Source organism: Brachypodium distachyon, chromosome 3 (genome assembly GCF_000005505.3).
Source record: "Brachypodium distachyon strain Bd21 chromosome 3, Brachypodium_distachyon_v3.0, whole genome shotgun sequence".
NCBI classification, from domain to species: Eukaryota; Viridiplantae; Streptophyta; class Magnoliopsida; order Poales; family Poaceae; genus Brachypodium; species Brachypodium distachyon.
The window spans coordinates 21,527,181-21,542,722 of NC_016133.3; the positions used below are offsets into that span (position 1 = coordinate 21,527,181).

The following is a 15,542-nucleotide window of genomic DNA, read 5'->3' on the forward strand; positions in this document are numbered from 1 at the left end:
CACCATTGGGCCTATCGAAGTACGAACACGCCCAACGCCCAGCAGAAGGTGTACAAGAACAATCATCGCATCCTTTGCAAGCAAAATGTCATCTTGGAGACTCTTGGAGCTGATGATGTATCTTCGGTTTCAGAGGATGAACACTTTGTGGCATGAAAGTCATCCCATGGAAATTGGGAAGGAGATATGGCCACATTCCTTCTTCAGTGGAGGATGAGTTACCCGCCGCTAATGATGATGAGGATGTTGAAGCATCTGTTTGCTTCTCCGAATGATTTGTTTGCTTCTCTTTCTTGAGACGTTCCTCCCTTTTTGGTGTCTAGATGCGAAAAGAGGAGAGTGTAGTGATAGGAAGAATATTAGGAACGATGGGATTTGCATGGGTTTTTGCTTGAAAAAGTCACGAGCTTGCGACTTTTCGTTCTATTGGTTTTATGTGTTTATGAACTTATTTAGTTTATGTGTGAAACTATGTTGTGAGCTACTTTATTATGGTTTGTGTAAGATTTGATAGCTATTTGTGAGTGATGTGATGTAATAGCTAGTCTTATGGTTGTGTACTTTATGCCTATTTCCACTTTGACTTGCTATATTGTTGAATGCTTATTTGATACACATCATGTGTCGAGAAACTTTGTTTGTGCTCTTGTAGCATATGCTCCATTACCTGATCTGATTGCAAAAGGTAAAATCAACTGTTGGGATTTATCTAATCATATATATGCTTCTTGGAAGCATTGTTTTACATTGTTATGGATAAATCCCTGTATGTTCATTCATATGTGTTATGCCTATATGAGGTATTGCTCGAATCCTTGATTGAATGTATTTACATATCTTTTAGAAAGCTAATTGTTATATATCTAATTCTATGCAATTGAGTTGTTGTTTTATAAAATCTTTGCATCTAGTTTAATTACCTATCTTTATGCAAATTCTTATGTTGTCATCAACCACCAAAAGGAGGAGATTGAAAGGACATTTCTCTCCTGAGTGGTTTTGGTGGTGATTACAACATATTTTGTGAACTAATTGTGAGCTAAGTATTTCAGATTTGAAATCAAATGGCGCAAAACGATTCGATGCCCTCAAGATGGAAAAGAAGCGTAGTGGAGCTTATCGGCCTTTTCGTTTATTGAATCGTAGGAACTCACTTTTGTGGCTATTCCCCGGTCAAGTTTGTAAGGATTCGGTCTTCGCCTTCAAGGAAGCCATTAGTGAAGTTCACCTCACCTTTGTGGTGTTGTGAGAGGAGAATAGAGTGAGTCTTTGTGGCGTCTCTACCTTTGTGGTAAAACGCTCTTTCAAATAGAGATGTACACCTATTCCAAAAGGTGGAACTCCGGTCAAATTTTCGTCTCCCGTGTGGTATCATTTTTACACCTTTACATTATTGCAAGTCATATTGTTTGTGTTGTTGCTTCGGCTACTGCACTTCATACTAGGGTTGCATTCACTTTAGAGAATCTAGTGAGCCTTAGGATTAAGTGCTTTGTATCTTTAAAAAAATAAAAGAAAAAAGTAAAATTTGTTAGTCGCCTATTCAACCCCCCGTCTAGTCGACCATACGATCTTTCAGATACTCTTCAACCCAAGGATCTGTCCGTGATTTGTGTATCGATCGTAACATTATGGAACCATGTTCATGACTATATGGTGTATGGAATATATAATTTTGGAAAAGTACAATACGTAAACGCAATCTTCACAATAGGAAAAACATCAATATGGTCCATGATTTTGTGTTCCTGGTGAACTAAGTCTATATTAAAGGATGACCAAGTTTACTACTCCCTCCGATCGGAATTATTTGTCGTAATATCACATGTATCTAGACGGTTTTTACACATAGATACATTCATATTTGAACAAATTTGAGACAAGTAATACCGGTCGGAGGGAGTAGATGTAACTGCCGCCTTCTTCACAGAGCCACCACCAACTCCTAGGGTGACCGGGGTTTATCCTCCTTTTCGAAAGAAAAAAAACTCCTACGGTGTACAAAGTTGTTGATACGGATGGAATAAAGGCCACGGTGAAGTGGTTTAGGGTTTTAGAGGTACTTAAACGGCAATTTGGGTCCGAACGAGTTAGCGCATTCTCGTGCGCTGCCACATGGGCAGTGGATAAAAATGAGTCAGATTTATAGTTCAAGGACAACACTAAGTCAAGAGTGATGATTTGGGACGGAATTCTGGATAACTCGATTTTAGTCTACCACAGACTTCACCCATTTCACCCTAACATGCTCTTTGTTAACCTGAAGAATAGACAAGCATCTTTGGTTACAAGGAAAATGATGAAATGTGAACTGATTCTATGCAACACCCAATCTTTGAGCCAATCTGAACATGTGAATGCACGATCTGCACACGCCAACTCCATCTTATGCTTAACCTTGTCCCGCTAAACAGTCACAACTCTCAAGTCTTATTTCCTCGATGACTCATGTTGTTTGTTAAGGAGCTATCATTATTTATTACGCACAAAATCTTCGTCTCTGCATAAACAAATTAAGACACAGTAAAATGGTGAGACCGGCAATGCAATGACAAGCCAATCCAAGCCAAAAAATAAAGGGAAGCAGTCAAACGAATGATCTTACATGCAGCTTTGACAAGATAACTTCCTCTATTGACTCTGCAATTTCCAGTTGCTTCATCACCGTAGCTTGCAGCACCTGATTAGCGACAGAAGGGGGAATTCGTAGTTGAGATTGGCAGCAAGATTTAAGTGGAAATTTATTTACCCTTTGTGGTATGGAACATTGTTTAATACTCCCTCCAATCCATAAAAAATGTCGCCCACTTAATACAAAATTTGTACTAACTTAGTACAAAATGTCCGACACTTTTTATGGATCGGAAGGAAGTACTATAAAACTTATGTGGTTCCGTTTAGTACATTTTCTTATTTGTAATATTTCCTTAACTCTGAAACAGGGATAGGCTTGTAAAGAAAACAACAATGTTGATAGAAATTTACCTTCTTTGTCCTTTCGAGATCAGATTCAATACATTTGATCCTATCCCATGATTCCAAGAGAGAGCGTTCTTTCTCCAGCGGGATCTCCGGGGGCTTGCTGCCAAGCTCATCAACCCTACCCTCGAGCCTTTGAAGGCGCTCAATGACAGGACTGATATGGTCCAGACTGAATGCTTCCGCTGCTGGATGATCACCAGAGATCGTTTCAGGCTCAGGCTCAGGTGGTGGTGGTGGATTATTGACCCTCGTCGTCGCTGATTGACTGTGTACTATGTGGAACAAGGCAAGAACTCTAACAATCAGAGCCAGCAGTAATCTGAGAAAATTGTAGAATTTCCCTTCGGCCTGAATCTCTTTGGGTACTACTGTACCATGTCCGTTTCTTGAAGGACCTAAAGAGATAAAACAAAATGTGAACATACTACTCAACGCAACGAGTGTCCTAATGTACTCCTAGTTCATTGCACTACCTGCTCACTTCGATACTAAGAGATGGTAAGTTCTTTAGTAAGAGTTGTCACAATGTACAAAATTTTCTGGGGAAATAACAAAAAAGCAGATTTCTTTATATTACATGAAGTGACCTCAGAAGACCACATGTAAACGTACCTGCCATGTTTTGTGATGTGGCAATGCCTAAAGGCCGGGCTTGAGCTCTTACTTCTGAGGTAATGCTTTTATCCGGCATCGATCCTCTGCCATAATCGACTGTTTTGTCCACCACGACAAAGTGATCATCGCAACTGTAATAAGCTGCAGAGTCTCGTGCTCTCATCTGCATCTGTGTAAAACTTGGCAAATTAAGTATATGCACATCAAGCATTTGCATGAAACAAGGATTAAGATTCAGGAAGAAAGCTCACTTCTTCGCGAACTGGAGCTAATCGACTACACTCCAATGTCCTTCTCATCATAGGAGAACCCATATCATCAACGTCCGATCCTGACTCAACTGTTGAAGTATCACTGTTCCTACCCTGTTATTCATTCGGATGAATAAAATGCAAAATTTGTTATTAGTGCTAATATGTATTATTGCTGATGAAACAAAAGAAGGGCTTCAATCATATCAAGTTAAAGTAAAGAGTGATTGGAAGTGTTGAGCTTGCCTTCAAAAGATGTAGCCTAGCAAATGATCCCCTTCGTTGTTCGATCTCAGATAACCGTCTGGTATGCCGTACAAATTTTGCTTCCTTGTTATGTGCAAGCTAAAAGCAAACACCAAGTACTGCAGTTGAGAATGCTGTTGTATACTTTTGAATAACATGTATGAAAGACGTGATACTGAAAAAACTTTGCTGAACCATATGATGAGTTTAGTTCCAAATATATTGGCATGTTCAGCTGGGGAGGATACCATGAAATTGCACACAGTAATATCTGTCTTAAAAAAGAAAAAAAAATATAATAAGCTTGTCCGGTTGTAGACTATTTTTCATCTAGATTTAAAGTACGCCCAACACAAAGCTATTTCTAGGATTTGATTTATGTCAGCATGGAATTGTCAGGTTTTTAATATTGAAAAGTTCAACTGGAAATCTAAAGCTTTTACTAACTAGTTTTGGGAAACCATAGAGCAATATCACCACGAATCACAGATATCACTAGGGAGCAAATCAACAAGATTCACCTTCATAATGTTAGAATCGTTCCATGGACCTCTGTTAGACTTGAGACATCCTCCCTCACCAGCACAAGTGCATGTTCCACCCAAAAATTCAGGAAGTTGGCTGTAGATAGAAAAAAGAAAGCGTTCGATCAAATGTACTACGAGAAAAGATTTATGATCAGTAAGTTATACTAAATGGTTGTAAGTGGAAAAATGTACCTTGCATCTATTACTTCAAGAAGTTTGCTTTGGAACTTTGTTCCCAAAACCTACAATTGAGGTTCCATTGAAATACTTTTATTTGGAAAGAAAAGGAAAAGAGCTCTAGAGATTATTTATGCTTACATGTATCTTTGATGCAGTTTTAGGGTCAAGAAAACCTTTCACTGAATTCCATAGTAGCTTGAAACCATTGCCAGCATTTACAACAAACATTTGATGCAGTGTCTGACCATACAAGTAAACTGTTAATCACACTGGCACCAAGTTTGCAAGATAAGTAACAAATGTAGGCATACCTCGGGATAATAATCACTGTCGATCTTTTGCATTCTGGTCAACATCTCCCTTGCTGTCTTGCTGAAGTTCTTGAAACCCTGCAGCAAAATAGTACGGGAAATGTTAGCATCCAATCTTTATATGCACTTCTTTTGGTTGCAAACTGAAAAGATGAAGTTATTGTTCTAAACATGGAAGGAATCGTCATACCACGCCGTCAACATCTAGTATAGTTGTGGTAGAATCAATGTGCCTTTTCGCCGCGATAGAGCATGCTGGAAACTTATCTGAGAAGGCTCTCTCAAACTCTTGCACATGATACTTGATGTAGCGATCAACTGTAGTGATGTTCATAAGTTTACTTGGGTCAACTTTCCCTAATCTCTCTATGTATACTGGTCTTCCTTGCCTGTCAACTCCATGGTAGCCTTGAGGATAATAGCAAAGAACCTCATCTAGCTCTTCGAAATTGAAATCCTACAAGATTCAGTTGTCAATGGCAAGCATCAGTTGTATTGTTGAAAATAAATAAATGTAATTTGTGCTCACAGATACTTCTACTATACAAAAACCAAAACAGGCTACCATTTATCACTCTGTCCCTTAAGAATATCTAGTTTAAGACACCAGCTAACAGTTGCTGCATGTGACTAAGCAACCTGATGTATGCATGATGCCCTTCAGCAAAGTTTAATCCGAATGAAATTTTCATACATAAATATTATATCAACTAGGCCAGCACCATTAGCCTCACCTCTAGTATTGTATCCGCACCGAATTCTTTTCTCCATTGGAGCATCTCAGCCCACATATGGATGGCTTTATCAGTGTCAAATTTCCTAGCCTTCAGAAACCTATAGCATGTCAGGAAATTTTTAGACTCCTAGTGCAAATAAAACAAGAAAGAGTTCTCCAAGCATCAATAGCTCTATATCTGCTGTTTTGTTCTGTTCGATCACCAACCTGAGCAACATGTGATAGTCATTATGCTTGTCTGACAGCAAGTTCCTGCTCAGAAGCTCTTGCTGAAATGTAAAGACAGCACGTTCCTCTTCCTCATCTCTGACATCTTCAATTGTGAAGGAAGAAGCCCGATGCTCAACCTTTCTCTTCCCCCGCTTCTTGAGTGAATGTGTGAGCTTGCTTGATGCATTTAGCGCTTTCTTCTTGAGTGACCCGCCAATGGACAGCCTTCTCCTCTCATCCTCAGAGTTCTCCACGTCCGACCTCCTATCCTTCCTCTCTTCTAACAAGAACAGCCCTTCCATGCTCTCTGACCGACGACGCACTGCCGACAAAACAAGTTAGTAGATAGAATAAATCACCAACACAAGAAAAAAAATCTATAGACATAAAATACAGAAACCGGTTTGTACCTGACATTTTCAGGGAATCAAAAGATTTCGTTTGCAGGTTCGGTGGCTTTTGTTGAGGGATTATATTCTCGCCTTCATCCACACAAATGCACCTGGAATAGAGTACAGATTGAGCAAAGCATCATGAGAATGTGCTGTTCAGAGTTCAGTGTACACTACACACTCGGACACCTCCAGTTTCTTTGCAAGAAGATTTGTTTGGCCTTTAGACAGGATGATGCAGGACTGGGAGGGGAGAACATTTAAGATGGCCACGGAATGTTTTCCAGTTACCAAGGCAAGCCATTACAGGAAAAATAAAAGAAATTCACCATTAAAGCGAAACAAAACACTCCATTATGGCCAGGCCAAGCTGTTACAGCGCGTAGGAGTACTACAAAAGAGAAAAAGAATCATCAAAATGCGTGCTCGGGTAAAGCCCAGACAACTCCTGTACGGGGTATCAGAAAAGTAGGTAAAAAAGTGCTAGTTCTGGCAAGGTATTATTGGGTTACCATGACATGAATTAGTTGGAAATGCAGAGTGACAGAGGTTCAAGATCATCCTTTTTTCTTTTTCAGTAGAACCTAAGTTCGATGAAAGAAGAAGCAGACATTAAGCTTAAACAAGCACTGAGCCGTGTGAGCTGCTGTACGGGCCTGCGTAGTTGCAGAAGGAAAGAGTTGTGGTCAACAAGCAGCTTTTGACCAAAGTTTAAGGACTGAAACTGCTCAGCGCAAATTAAGCCATTAAACCTTGTAATAGATTAGTGGAGCATAATACGCGTAAAGACGACCTTGACTAGATTTCATCGACCCATTCTAAAACCAATAAAGCCATGGCAGAATTGACTGAATTTGTGCTGAGGTGACCAACCTGCCATTTATCACTGCAAAAGAACTGGAAACTAAAAAAAATGCAGTAAGATATACTAGAAGGCATTTAGCTCTAGTGTACTAATTCTATGCCGGAGAAGGCTACCGTTTAGTCAAAGGGAAATTGAGCAGAGAAGAGTGTAGCAAAATTCGCAGAGGCACCCAAACAAACAGCTATTCGGAAACTAATCAAGAACAGTATCTTTCCTCAACAAAAAATCCTCCAGGGAAACAAGCGATTACAGAACAGCTTAGAGCACCAATTGACCAAGGCAACAGAAATCAGAATTCACCTCCGGCGAGACTTGTGTGGCGAAAACAATTCCTAGGGGTCTATTGGAAAAAAAACACCGAAAGTGTCGTCTGAGGACATCCCCGAAGTAGGAAGACGAGCAAAGACTCGATTTTGACGCCGTTGGAAAGAACAAGCAGAAAGGACGGACGACTTAAAAATCAGGAAACAGAGCATTGGCGGTTGACTGGTTGGTTCTCACGCTTGTGACAAAATTTCCGCGAAATTTTCCCGAAGGAGGGTTCTGGTCCCCAAATTAAGCAACTAACCAAATTCTCGCAAAATTTCGGGATTCTTGTACCGAAAGGAGGATGGAAAGTTGGAAACATAGCATGGCCGCAGGGAAAATTCCATCAAAAGAGAAGAGAGAAGACCATATCGACAAAGAACAGTATAAACAGCAACAAGAAAGATCACCTCCAGGGGCTGAACCAAGGGCCGGCCGCTCAATCCCAATTCTTGAACCGCAGCGCCAATCTAAGAAACCGGCGATGCCTCCGCCTGGATCCTTAAGCTCAAAACCCAGGAGAAACACACAGCAAGAGGGGAGCTTGTTGGATTGGAGGAAGGTGGAGGCGGAGGCGGAGGCGGAGCAGACAGGTTGTCCAATTGTCTATTCTTCAGCTTTGGGGTGTTGCTGCTAACCATGCTCTAGTAATATACTTAGCGGGTGGAGACGGGAAGGAGAAGCTTCTGCTCTTTGGCGTTGTTTGCTTTTTACTAACACACCTAACTTAGGTAAGCTAAGTAACTAATTTCGTGCCCACGAAGGGGTATTTCTGTAAAATGTTTACCATTAGCTAGTCTTCCGATTGAGGGAGGCCAGGCCATAATCATGGTGACCTGTTTGTTTTAGCTGAGGGGAGATTACATTGTGGTCCTCGGAATAAAGTCCATGCTGGTCCACCTTGGTTTGCTTTGCTGGTGTGCTGCCTCCATCCCTCAAGTCCTCAAGGTATGCCTTCGAATTTTGTAATTCCAGTAACACCCCTACGCGGGCCAACACGTACAGAGCTCAGCTGCAATTGTTCCTCAACTGTTTTATTCTACTGCGTGTGCATTTTCATGATAGTTGCACATTTATTATCGATTTCGCCCGAAGTTTTGGAATTTCAAGTTATAAAAGTTGATTTTCTTTACTCTTACCGGGAAGAGGTGGCGGTGACGGAAGAGGGAGGAGGTGGCTGACGTAATGCAACTTGGTAGGTATGTACGACGTAATCTCGCTTACTGTGACTCGTGAGGACTCTGGTAAAATGTTGTTTGGTTAATTGTGTGATATCACCTTCCTTTCTAAATTTAAGATGTTCTAATTTTATCCAAGTCAAATTTCAATAAGTTTGATCAAGTTTACATAAAAATATATGCTAATATGTATTTCTAGCAAGAAATTAAATTGCACGCGAAACTTACATGAATGCGTTGCTATCACGGCTAGAGACCCTCAACTCTACGCTATGGCTCTTGCCGCGATGCGAGCACCGAACCTCGTTCCAACTTGCCACGGGCAAACATGACACCAAGCCACATAATCATTTCTGGCAAGCCCCCGCCGCGATTTGGTTTTGAGCATGATCCAAAAGTTTGGTTTCTAGAGACCTAGATATACCACTGCGTTGCTAAAGACACTTATTATGGATCGGAGGGAATAAAAAATATTTTGAAATTCATTCGATCCAAAGAGGTATTTGTCCTTTATAAGGTCCTATTTGGATCATAAGAATTTTGAAGGAACAATAGAGGATTCCAGTCCTAAGAAATAATTCTTATAGATGTCCTTCGGATCATAGGATTGCTACCCAAGGAATTTCATACGATATAAAGTTTCATCCAAATATTTAGCAATCTAAGCATGAGGTCTAAGTGTCTAACCTCATGGACATTTTCCTTTGACAGTTTTAATGCAACTTCTCTCTATCTCTCTCCTCTCTTGCTCCAATTAAATACCATGTCATCTCATATTTTTCGTGTGTAACATCCAAACACCCATTTCAAACTATGTATTTTCTGTTCTTATAGTTTTCTCTCCATTCCACAAAACAACTCATATAATATTTTCTAATTTGTTCCGCAACACATCTTATTTTTCTCTTGACACCCACATCTCAATAACTAACCACATCCATTTAATTTTTGATCAATAGAAATGGCCAGACACTAGAAACAAGAACTTTCTTGATCCAAATACACAAATCTGTATGAGGTGTATTGTGAAACGAATGGTATTCAACATGCCACGACAATTTAATCATATGATTTTCCTGTTCCTACGTTTTTAATAACACCTCTAATAAAAAAACACAAACCTGCGTTTATAGGAGACGATTGAACGTCCGGCAGCGTGCGTACCTGCAGGTTTGAGCAGTGGTCGCCTTTGTTTCCCGTGGGAAAGGCCCGGCTTTTGAGGCGGTCGTGTCGGGATCGGCCGGAGCAGCAGCCGACGAAGTATGGCCCACCTGCCATCGACTGGATGCCTGCTTGACCGCAGTATCTCTCACGGTGTTTTTTCCATGTGTAGGCCTCCTGCTGTCGATAGGTGACTGACGGACAGCTCCATCTCAGCTTCCAGTGGGCGCGGCGCGCTAGTTAATTATGCCATGCGTCATGTACATGCATAATCGCCGCATGCACGCATGCTTCGGCTTTTCTTCTCAGCTTGGAATGGTCCATTTGAATTTATGGTTGTACTGTAAGCGTTGCTTTGGAGAAATATTCATGGCAAATTTGGAACGGACCATTTCGGCGGCAATCAATCCAAGCATCACGATTGTCGATCAGACCTCCTGACATTTTTTGTCCTCTCGGTCTTGTTTTTCCTACTAATTGTTACTTATTGTAAAGTGTTTTTAGAGTTTTTTCTTTGGTATAATGAATGACTGGCATGCGGCTTTCCCAGACAAATAATAATTCTTTTGTGCGACGCTCCCGAAGCTTGGCCTGGAAAGCTAGGAATCCGAGAGCCCTTGGGAGTTTGCATGGCATGTAGTGTTATCAGCTATGAAGCTATCAGATAATTTTGGGGTTGATAGCTGAGAGATACATGATTCACATTTTTTGAGAAATTGACAACTAAATCTTGAAAATCATCAGATGTTCTCTTGGGAAGGAGTTTCTTTTCATAACTTTGCGGTGTGCTATCAATTTTTTCTTGAAAAGCATGGCACGTTCCGGCCTCTGCATCGATCGATGCAGACACCTTCTATATATTTTGAAGTCATTCAACTGTCAGTTGTTAGATCTCAACAAAACTACAAGTTAGAAACAAATCACACTCCTAGTTTATTATTGGTGCGCCATCCAACCTGACTGAAAAAGTCAAAACTAGAGCTGCGGGGGGAAGACCCCCCCTCCCCCCTCCGATTTTTTTTGTAAGAAGAATACCTTTTCACGTAGGTCTAGAAAAATCTCCAAACCTCATGCTCCACCCATACACAGCGACACCGCAGCCCACGTGAGACAAAGCCGGCCTTAGACCTGTGCTTTGGTATGGGACAGACGAGGTTTTTTTTTAACCTCTGGCCTGAAATTCGCCTCCCGGAGGAGTCAAATCCAGAACCAAAGGAGTGCTACTAGAGCCTCTAACCACTAGGCTAGAGACTGTTCGCAACCCGATTGAAGAAGTCACACGTGTGACAATCTCCAATCAGCTGCACCAAAAACTCCAAACTATCATGACCATCCGTCTGATCCAGTAGGGACCAAGTATGAATCCAATGCGGTCTTGTGAAGAGAGAATGCAGATCAGTTGGGACCCTCCATCGAGGAGGAGGAGGAGTGAGCCGGGGAGCTCACCTCTTTTTTGTTAGGTTATGCTGCTTTTAATTTTAGGTCATGTAGTTGACGATGAACTATACATATGAACTGTAAGATGCTACTTTTAATCGTAAGTTTAATGTTGTTCTTGTTGATGAATGCGTTTGGATGTGATGTTTTTGATGAATGTGATTTGATGCGTGAAGTTTCTTTTAAAATTTACGGTCTGCTCTCTGAAATAAGGGATATGTTCTTCCCAACGCTAGGTAACCCGCAAAAACAATTTTTCGGAACGTCGATATATGGTACTCCCTTCGTTCCTAATTAACTGGCACCGGAAATTTCGCAAAAAAAACCCTTGCTATTTTCCAAAATCGACCTACAATCCACGCTCTACCAAATCTTTTGCAAAGAAAAACTCTGCAGTTTTTCAAAATCAACGTGCAGTCCACATTCAATTGAAAATACGTACTGCAGGTTGATTTCATAAATTAATAGGGATATTTTTGCAAAATGGCCGGTGCCAATTAATTGAAAACGAAGGGAGTATCCGCTAGAGATGCTCTTATATGTATCGGTCCTCAACCAGCGAAGGGCCATGGAACTAATGATGTCCCGGAACGCGTCCCAAATCGTTGATAGGGGGGGAAAGAAGTTTAACTAAATTAAACATATGATCATATCGTTATCATCAGCATTTGCATCGACAAATATTGAGTAACTCAACGGACGTATTAGAGTTCCTCCACTTCTTCAGCGAAAGTTTGAAAAACTCATGATCGAAAATTTGAATTGGCCTTAATTAATACTCCACTTCCGACTGTTTTCCATTTATAAGAGAGAGAGAGAACTCCATGAAGCGAGTCATCTGTGCCATGTGGATCAGGGCATCACGGTGGCTGGATCGTGCGCCCGTGCCCACTTGGATACCGAAGTTTAACAAAATTAAGCAAAAGACCATTTGGTCAGTTCTGGTCCGGGGAAGGCGGGCACTGTTCACCGGTCGCTGCCGCCGTCAAGACCGACCGAGCCAACTGTCCGTACGCCCTCCTCGTACGCCGAGCTCATCACGATCGCTTTGGTTGGGCGCGTGATGATCGGCCCATAATCCGCGTGCCTCCTCTCCTCTGCTTTACGTAGTACATGGATGGACGGAGTAAAACTCTTTTCTCGGGGCCGGAGGGCTTTCTTTCCTCTTGTTTTTTCGATTCCTTTTGCTCCATTCGCTGCTTTTGCTGCTTTGATCCGGGTGGAATGGAAAGCAGAACAGCAAGAGCTAAGATAATTAATGCGAAAAACGCAGAAGTCGGTTCTTCTATAGAGAACAACGACCCTTGTCCCGTACCCCAACACACACGTTAATTACGATTGATCCCGTGCGGCCGGTCAGGCGATTTTTTCGCTGCACCTTTCTTCCCGGATGCAACCTGCAACAGCTCGCCATCCTGGTCGCCCTTCGCCTTCCCGCGAAGCTCGCCGCCAGTTTTCTTCCTTTCACCTGGCCATCTGTCTCCCCCGATTCACATCTGCAGTCCCGTTGATGCCTCTCCTTTCACCTGGCCATCTCCGCAGCTGCCAACAACTCATCTCCGCCCCTTCCTAATCTCCATGGACAGCAGCAGGGAGAAGGCTCCCAAGGCAGCACTGTTTGGTTTGGCCGATCCCAGTCGCTCCTCCAACAACAGATCTCCAAATCAGTAGTAAGCACAATCTCCATGATTTATGTGTTAATCACCATGTTTGTCTGGTCTAGAAGAAGCAGCTCTAATCAGAGAGGGGAGGGCAGGGGGGTCATGGAGAAGCAGCTATATAACAAAACGAATGCAATTTGTCAGTTGATTCTCTACAAGCTGTGTGCATCAAGTTGTCAATTTTATTCGGCGGCTAGTACTAATACTGAATTTTGGATGGGTTGAGATCGTGGTGTGGTTTTGGAGCAGGTTCAGTAGTCACTAGGTGGCTTGTTTGGTCAGTTTCAGTGCCATTCAGTTTCAGCATTGTTTTGCCTTCAGTTTATAATTTCAGGTTCAGTTTATAAGTTTTTAATCTAGTGAATGAAAGTGAATTTCTTTTGTATGAACTAATTTATATGTTGGTTCATGCCACAAATAGGCCACAATGTTGAGGTGCAAGTATTAATCTCAAATCTAATTAATTGTAAACTCACAAGAGACAACACCTAAGAAACAATGCATTGAAGATATTATCTTTTAGCATTTATTGTGAGCTAAGGCTGTGTTTGGTTTGGGAGTGAGGTAGAATGGAATGGAACCACTCCATTCCATTCCATTCCTATGAGAATGGAGTGGTTCTAGTATGTTGTTTGGTTTGGGAAATGGAACGGTTATAGATTTTGTTTGGTCTATGAAATATGATGGAATGTAATGGTTTCATTTTGTGTTTGGTTTGGGAGATGGAATGAGATGAAGAGAATGTACTCACCTCCTGGTGAGGTTACCTCCAGGAGTAAGAAATGGAGCTGATCTACTCTTCATGATTTTGAAAACACAAGGAAAAAAATTGGCAACATTTTGTTTGTATGTTCTCTCATAGAAAGTTTAGAATTCACGAACATAACACATACACGAATAAAACATACTAGTAGATGAAGCATCAGATCCATAAATCACATATAGGGTCCATACAATCAATCACATTACAAGTCCAAAATACATCACATAAAGCATACTACTACAATAGATATTTGGTGTCCATACAATTAGTAGAGAACATTAGAGGAGTCCATACAACAGCAAAATATGCCAGCTGCCATCACATTTTGAGTAGGAAAAGACTTCCTACCACGAAATGAAGGTTCCATATCTTTAGGAACTGATGCTCGAACATGTGTACCATCAATTGCTCCAATGCAATCCTATGTATTTAAAAAGATTGTAAGCCATACTATTTGACACGTATGTACATAAGAAATAGTTCACAAAATACCTTAAAATATGGGTCAAACCGTGGGTTCCCTTCAATTTTTGTTGGAACCTCCAATGAAGATGGCCTGATATATTCGGTTCGTAGCTCGCCTATTGCATGAAGCACTAGTCTAAAATAGCGGCGCACTGTCTCATTTGATCTGTCAAAATTAGCGCCAATAACCCTATTTCGAAGGTTATGTCCAATAGTAAACAAAAACATTACTAGTTGCTCTTCCACGGATACATGTATAGTGTCTTTGAGCAGGGAACGGTCCCTCATAATTTCACACAACCTAAAAAATGGAGCTCTTTCAAGCCTTAACATATTTCTGCATCTAAGATCGCACTTGAAAATTTTGTTGTTCAGATAATTGACTCGTTGTACATCTCTGTCCAACATAGGGCCGTAGGTAACACGGGGTCTCCTCTTCCTTATTCTGTCCCGAATTACCAAAGCCAGCAATGAAATAACCACAAACGTGGCAGCTCCCCTAATCAGGACTTTTGTCTACCATCCATCCTCTTTACCATCTACAATGCACACATGGCTATCAAAATATAACAATGCATCCATATGCAACAATTTCTCACTGTTTTGTACCAATTAAATCATAGACTTCATGGCTATCAAAAATTGGACAGGTGGGGTGAGCAATCGATTTTTTTCTGTACCTTTGGCCTTCATTGCCGAACTGCCGGCCTCTCCCGCCGCCGACCTCCTCTTCTCCCCGCCGGTCTCCTCTCTCCCCTCCCGCCGCCGACCTCCTCTCCCCGCCGGCCTCCTCTCCCGCCGCCGACCTCTTCTCCCCGCCAGTCTCCTCTCTCCCTCCCGCCGCCGACCTCCTCTCCCCGCCGGTCTCCTCTCTCCCCTCTCGCCGCCGATCTCCTCTCCCGCCGCCGGCCTCCTCTTCTCCCCACCGGTCTCCTCTCTCCCCCACCGCCGACCTCCTGCCGCCGACCGGATCTACTGAAGAACGGCCGGGATCTCGCCGGGGATGGGGAGAGCTCACGGGGAAGATTTTTCGGGTGGGGGTGAGGATAGAGCGCAGAGAGAGAGGGGTGGGAGGTTATGCGAGGTGTGATTTCTGGCCCGGGCCCACACGTTTCGAGCGGAACGCTCTCATTCCTTCGTTTTGCTGTTATGTGTTGGTTCCGGATCTGAGAAGAATATTCCCATCTGAGGAACCACCTGATTCCGTTCTACTTTTGTGTATTCCAACAACCAAACGCAGGTATGAAAGCAAAACG

The 15,542-nt window shown here is 42.0% G+C and overlaps 1 protein-coding gene across 4 annotated transcripts; it reads right to left on the reverse strand.

The window, feature by feature from the left end:
* Window positions 1-2,123: 2,123 nt before the first annotated feature.
* Window positions 2,124-8,283, reverse strand: LOC100835746 (phosphatidylinositol/phosphatidylcholine transfer protein SFH13). 4 transcript variants are annotated; one of them, XM_014901459.2, is made up of 18 exons: window positions 8,032-8,280; window positions 7,203-7,347; window positions 6,963-7,106; window positions 6,780-6,841; window positions 6,469-6,560; window positions 6,056-6,380; window positions 5,847-5,946; window positions 5,303-5,569; window positions 5,113-5,190; window positions 4,940-5,041; window positions 4,814-4,863; window positions 4,616-4,715; window positions 4,095-4,193; window positions 3,849-3,962; window positions 3,595-3,766; window positions 2,986-3,377; window positions 2,606-2,680; window positions 2,124-2,500 (listed from the first exon to the last, which is right to left on the reverse strand). In XM_014901459.2, exons 5-18 carry the CDS (start codon window positions 6,473-6,475, stop codon window positions 2,480-2,482), a joined length of 1,902 nt encoding a protein of 633 aa, XP_014756945.1. In that variant the 5' UTR covers window positions 6,476-6,560; window positions 6,780-6,841; window positions 6,963-7,106; window positions 7,203-7,347; window positions 8,032-8,280; the 3' UTR covers window positions 2,124-2,479. The 4 variants fall into 4 exon arrangements, with proteins under 4 accessions (XP_014756945.1, XP_010234635.1, XP_010234637.1 ...); XM_010236333.3 differs by lacking the exon at window positions 7,203-7,347; XM_010236335.3 differs by lacking the exons at window positions 6,780-6,841; window positions 6,963-7,106; window positions 7,203-7,347 and having other exon boundaries at window positions 3,595-3,760; window positions 8,032-8,283.
* Between the last annotated feature and the right edge of the window lie 7,259 nt (window positions 8,284-15,542).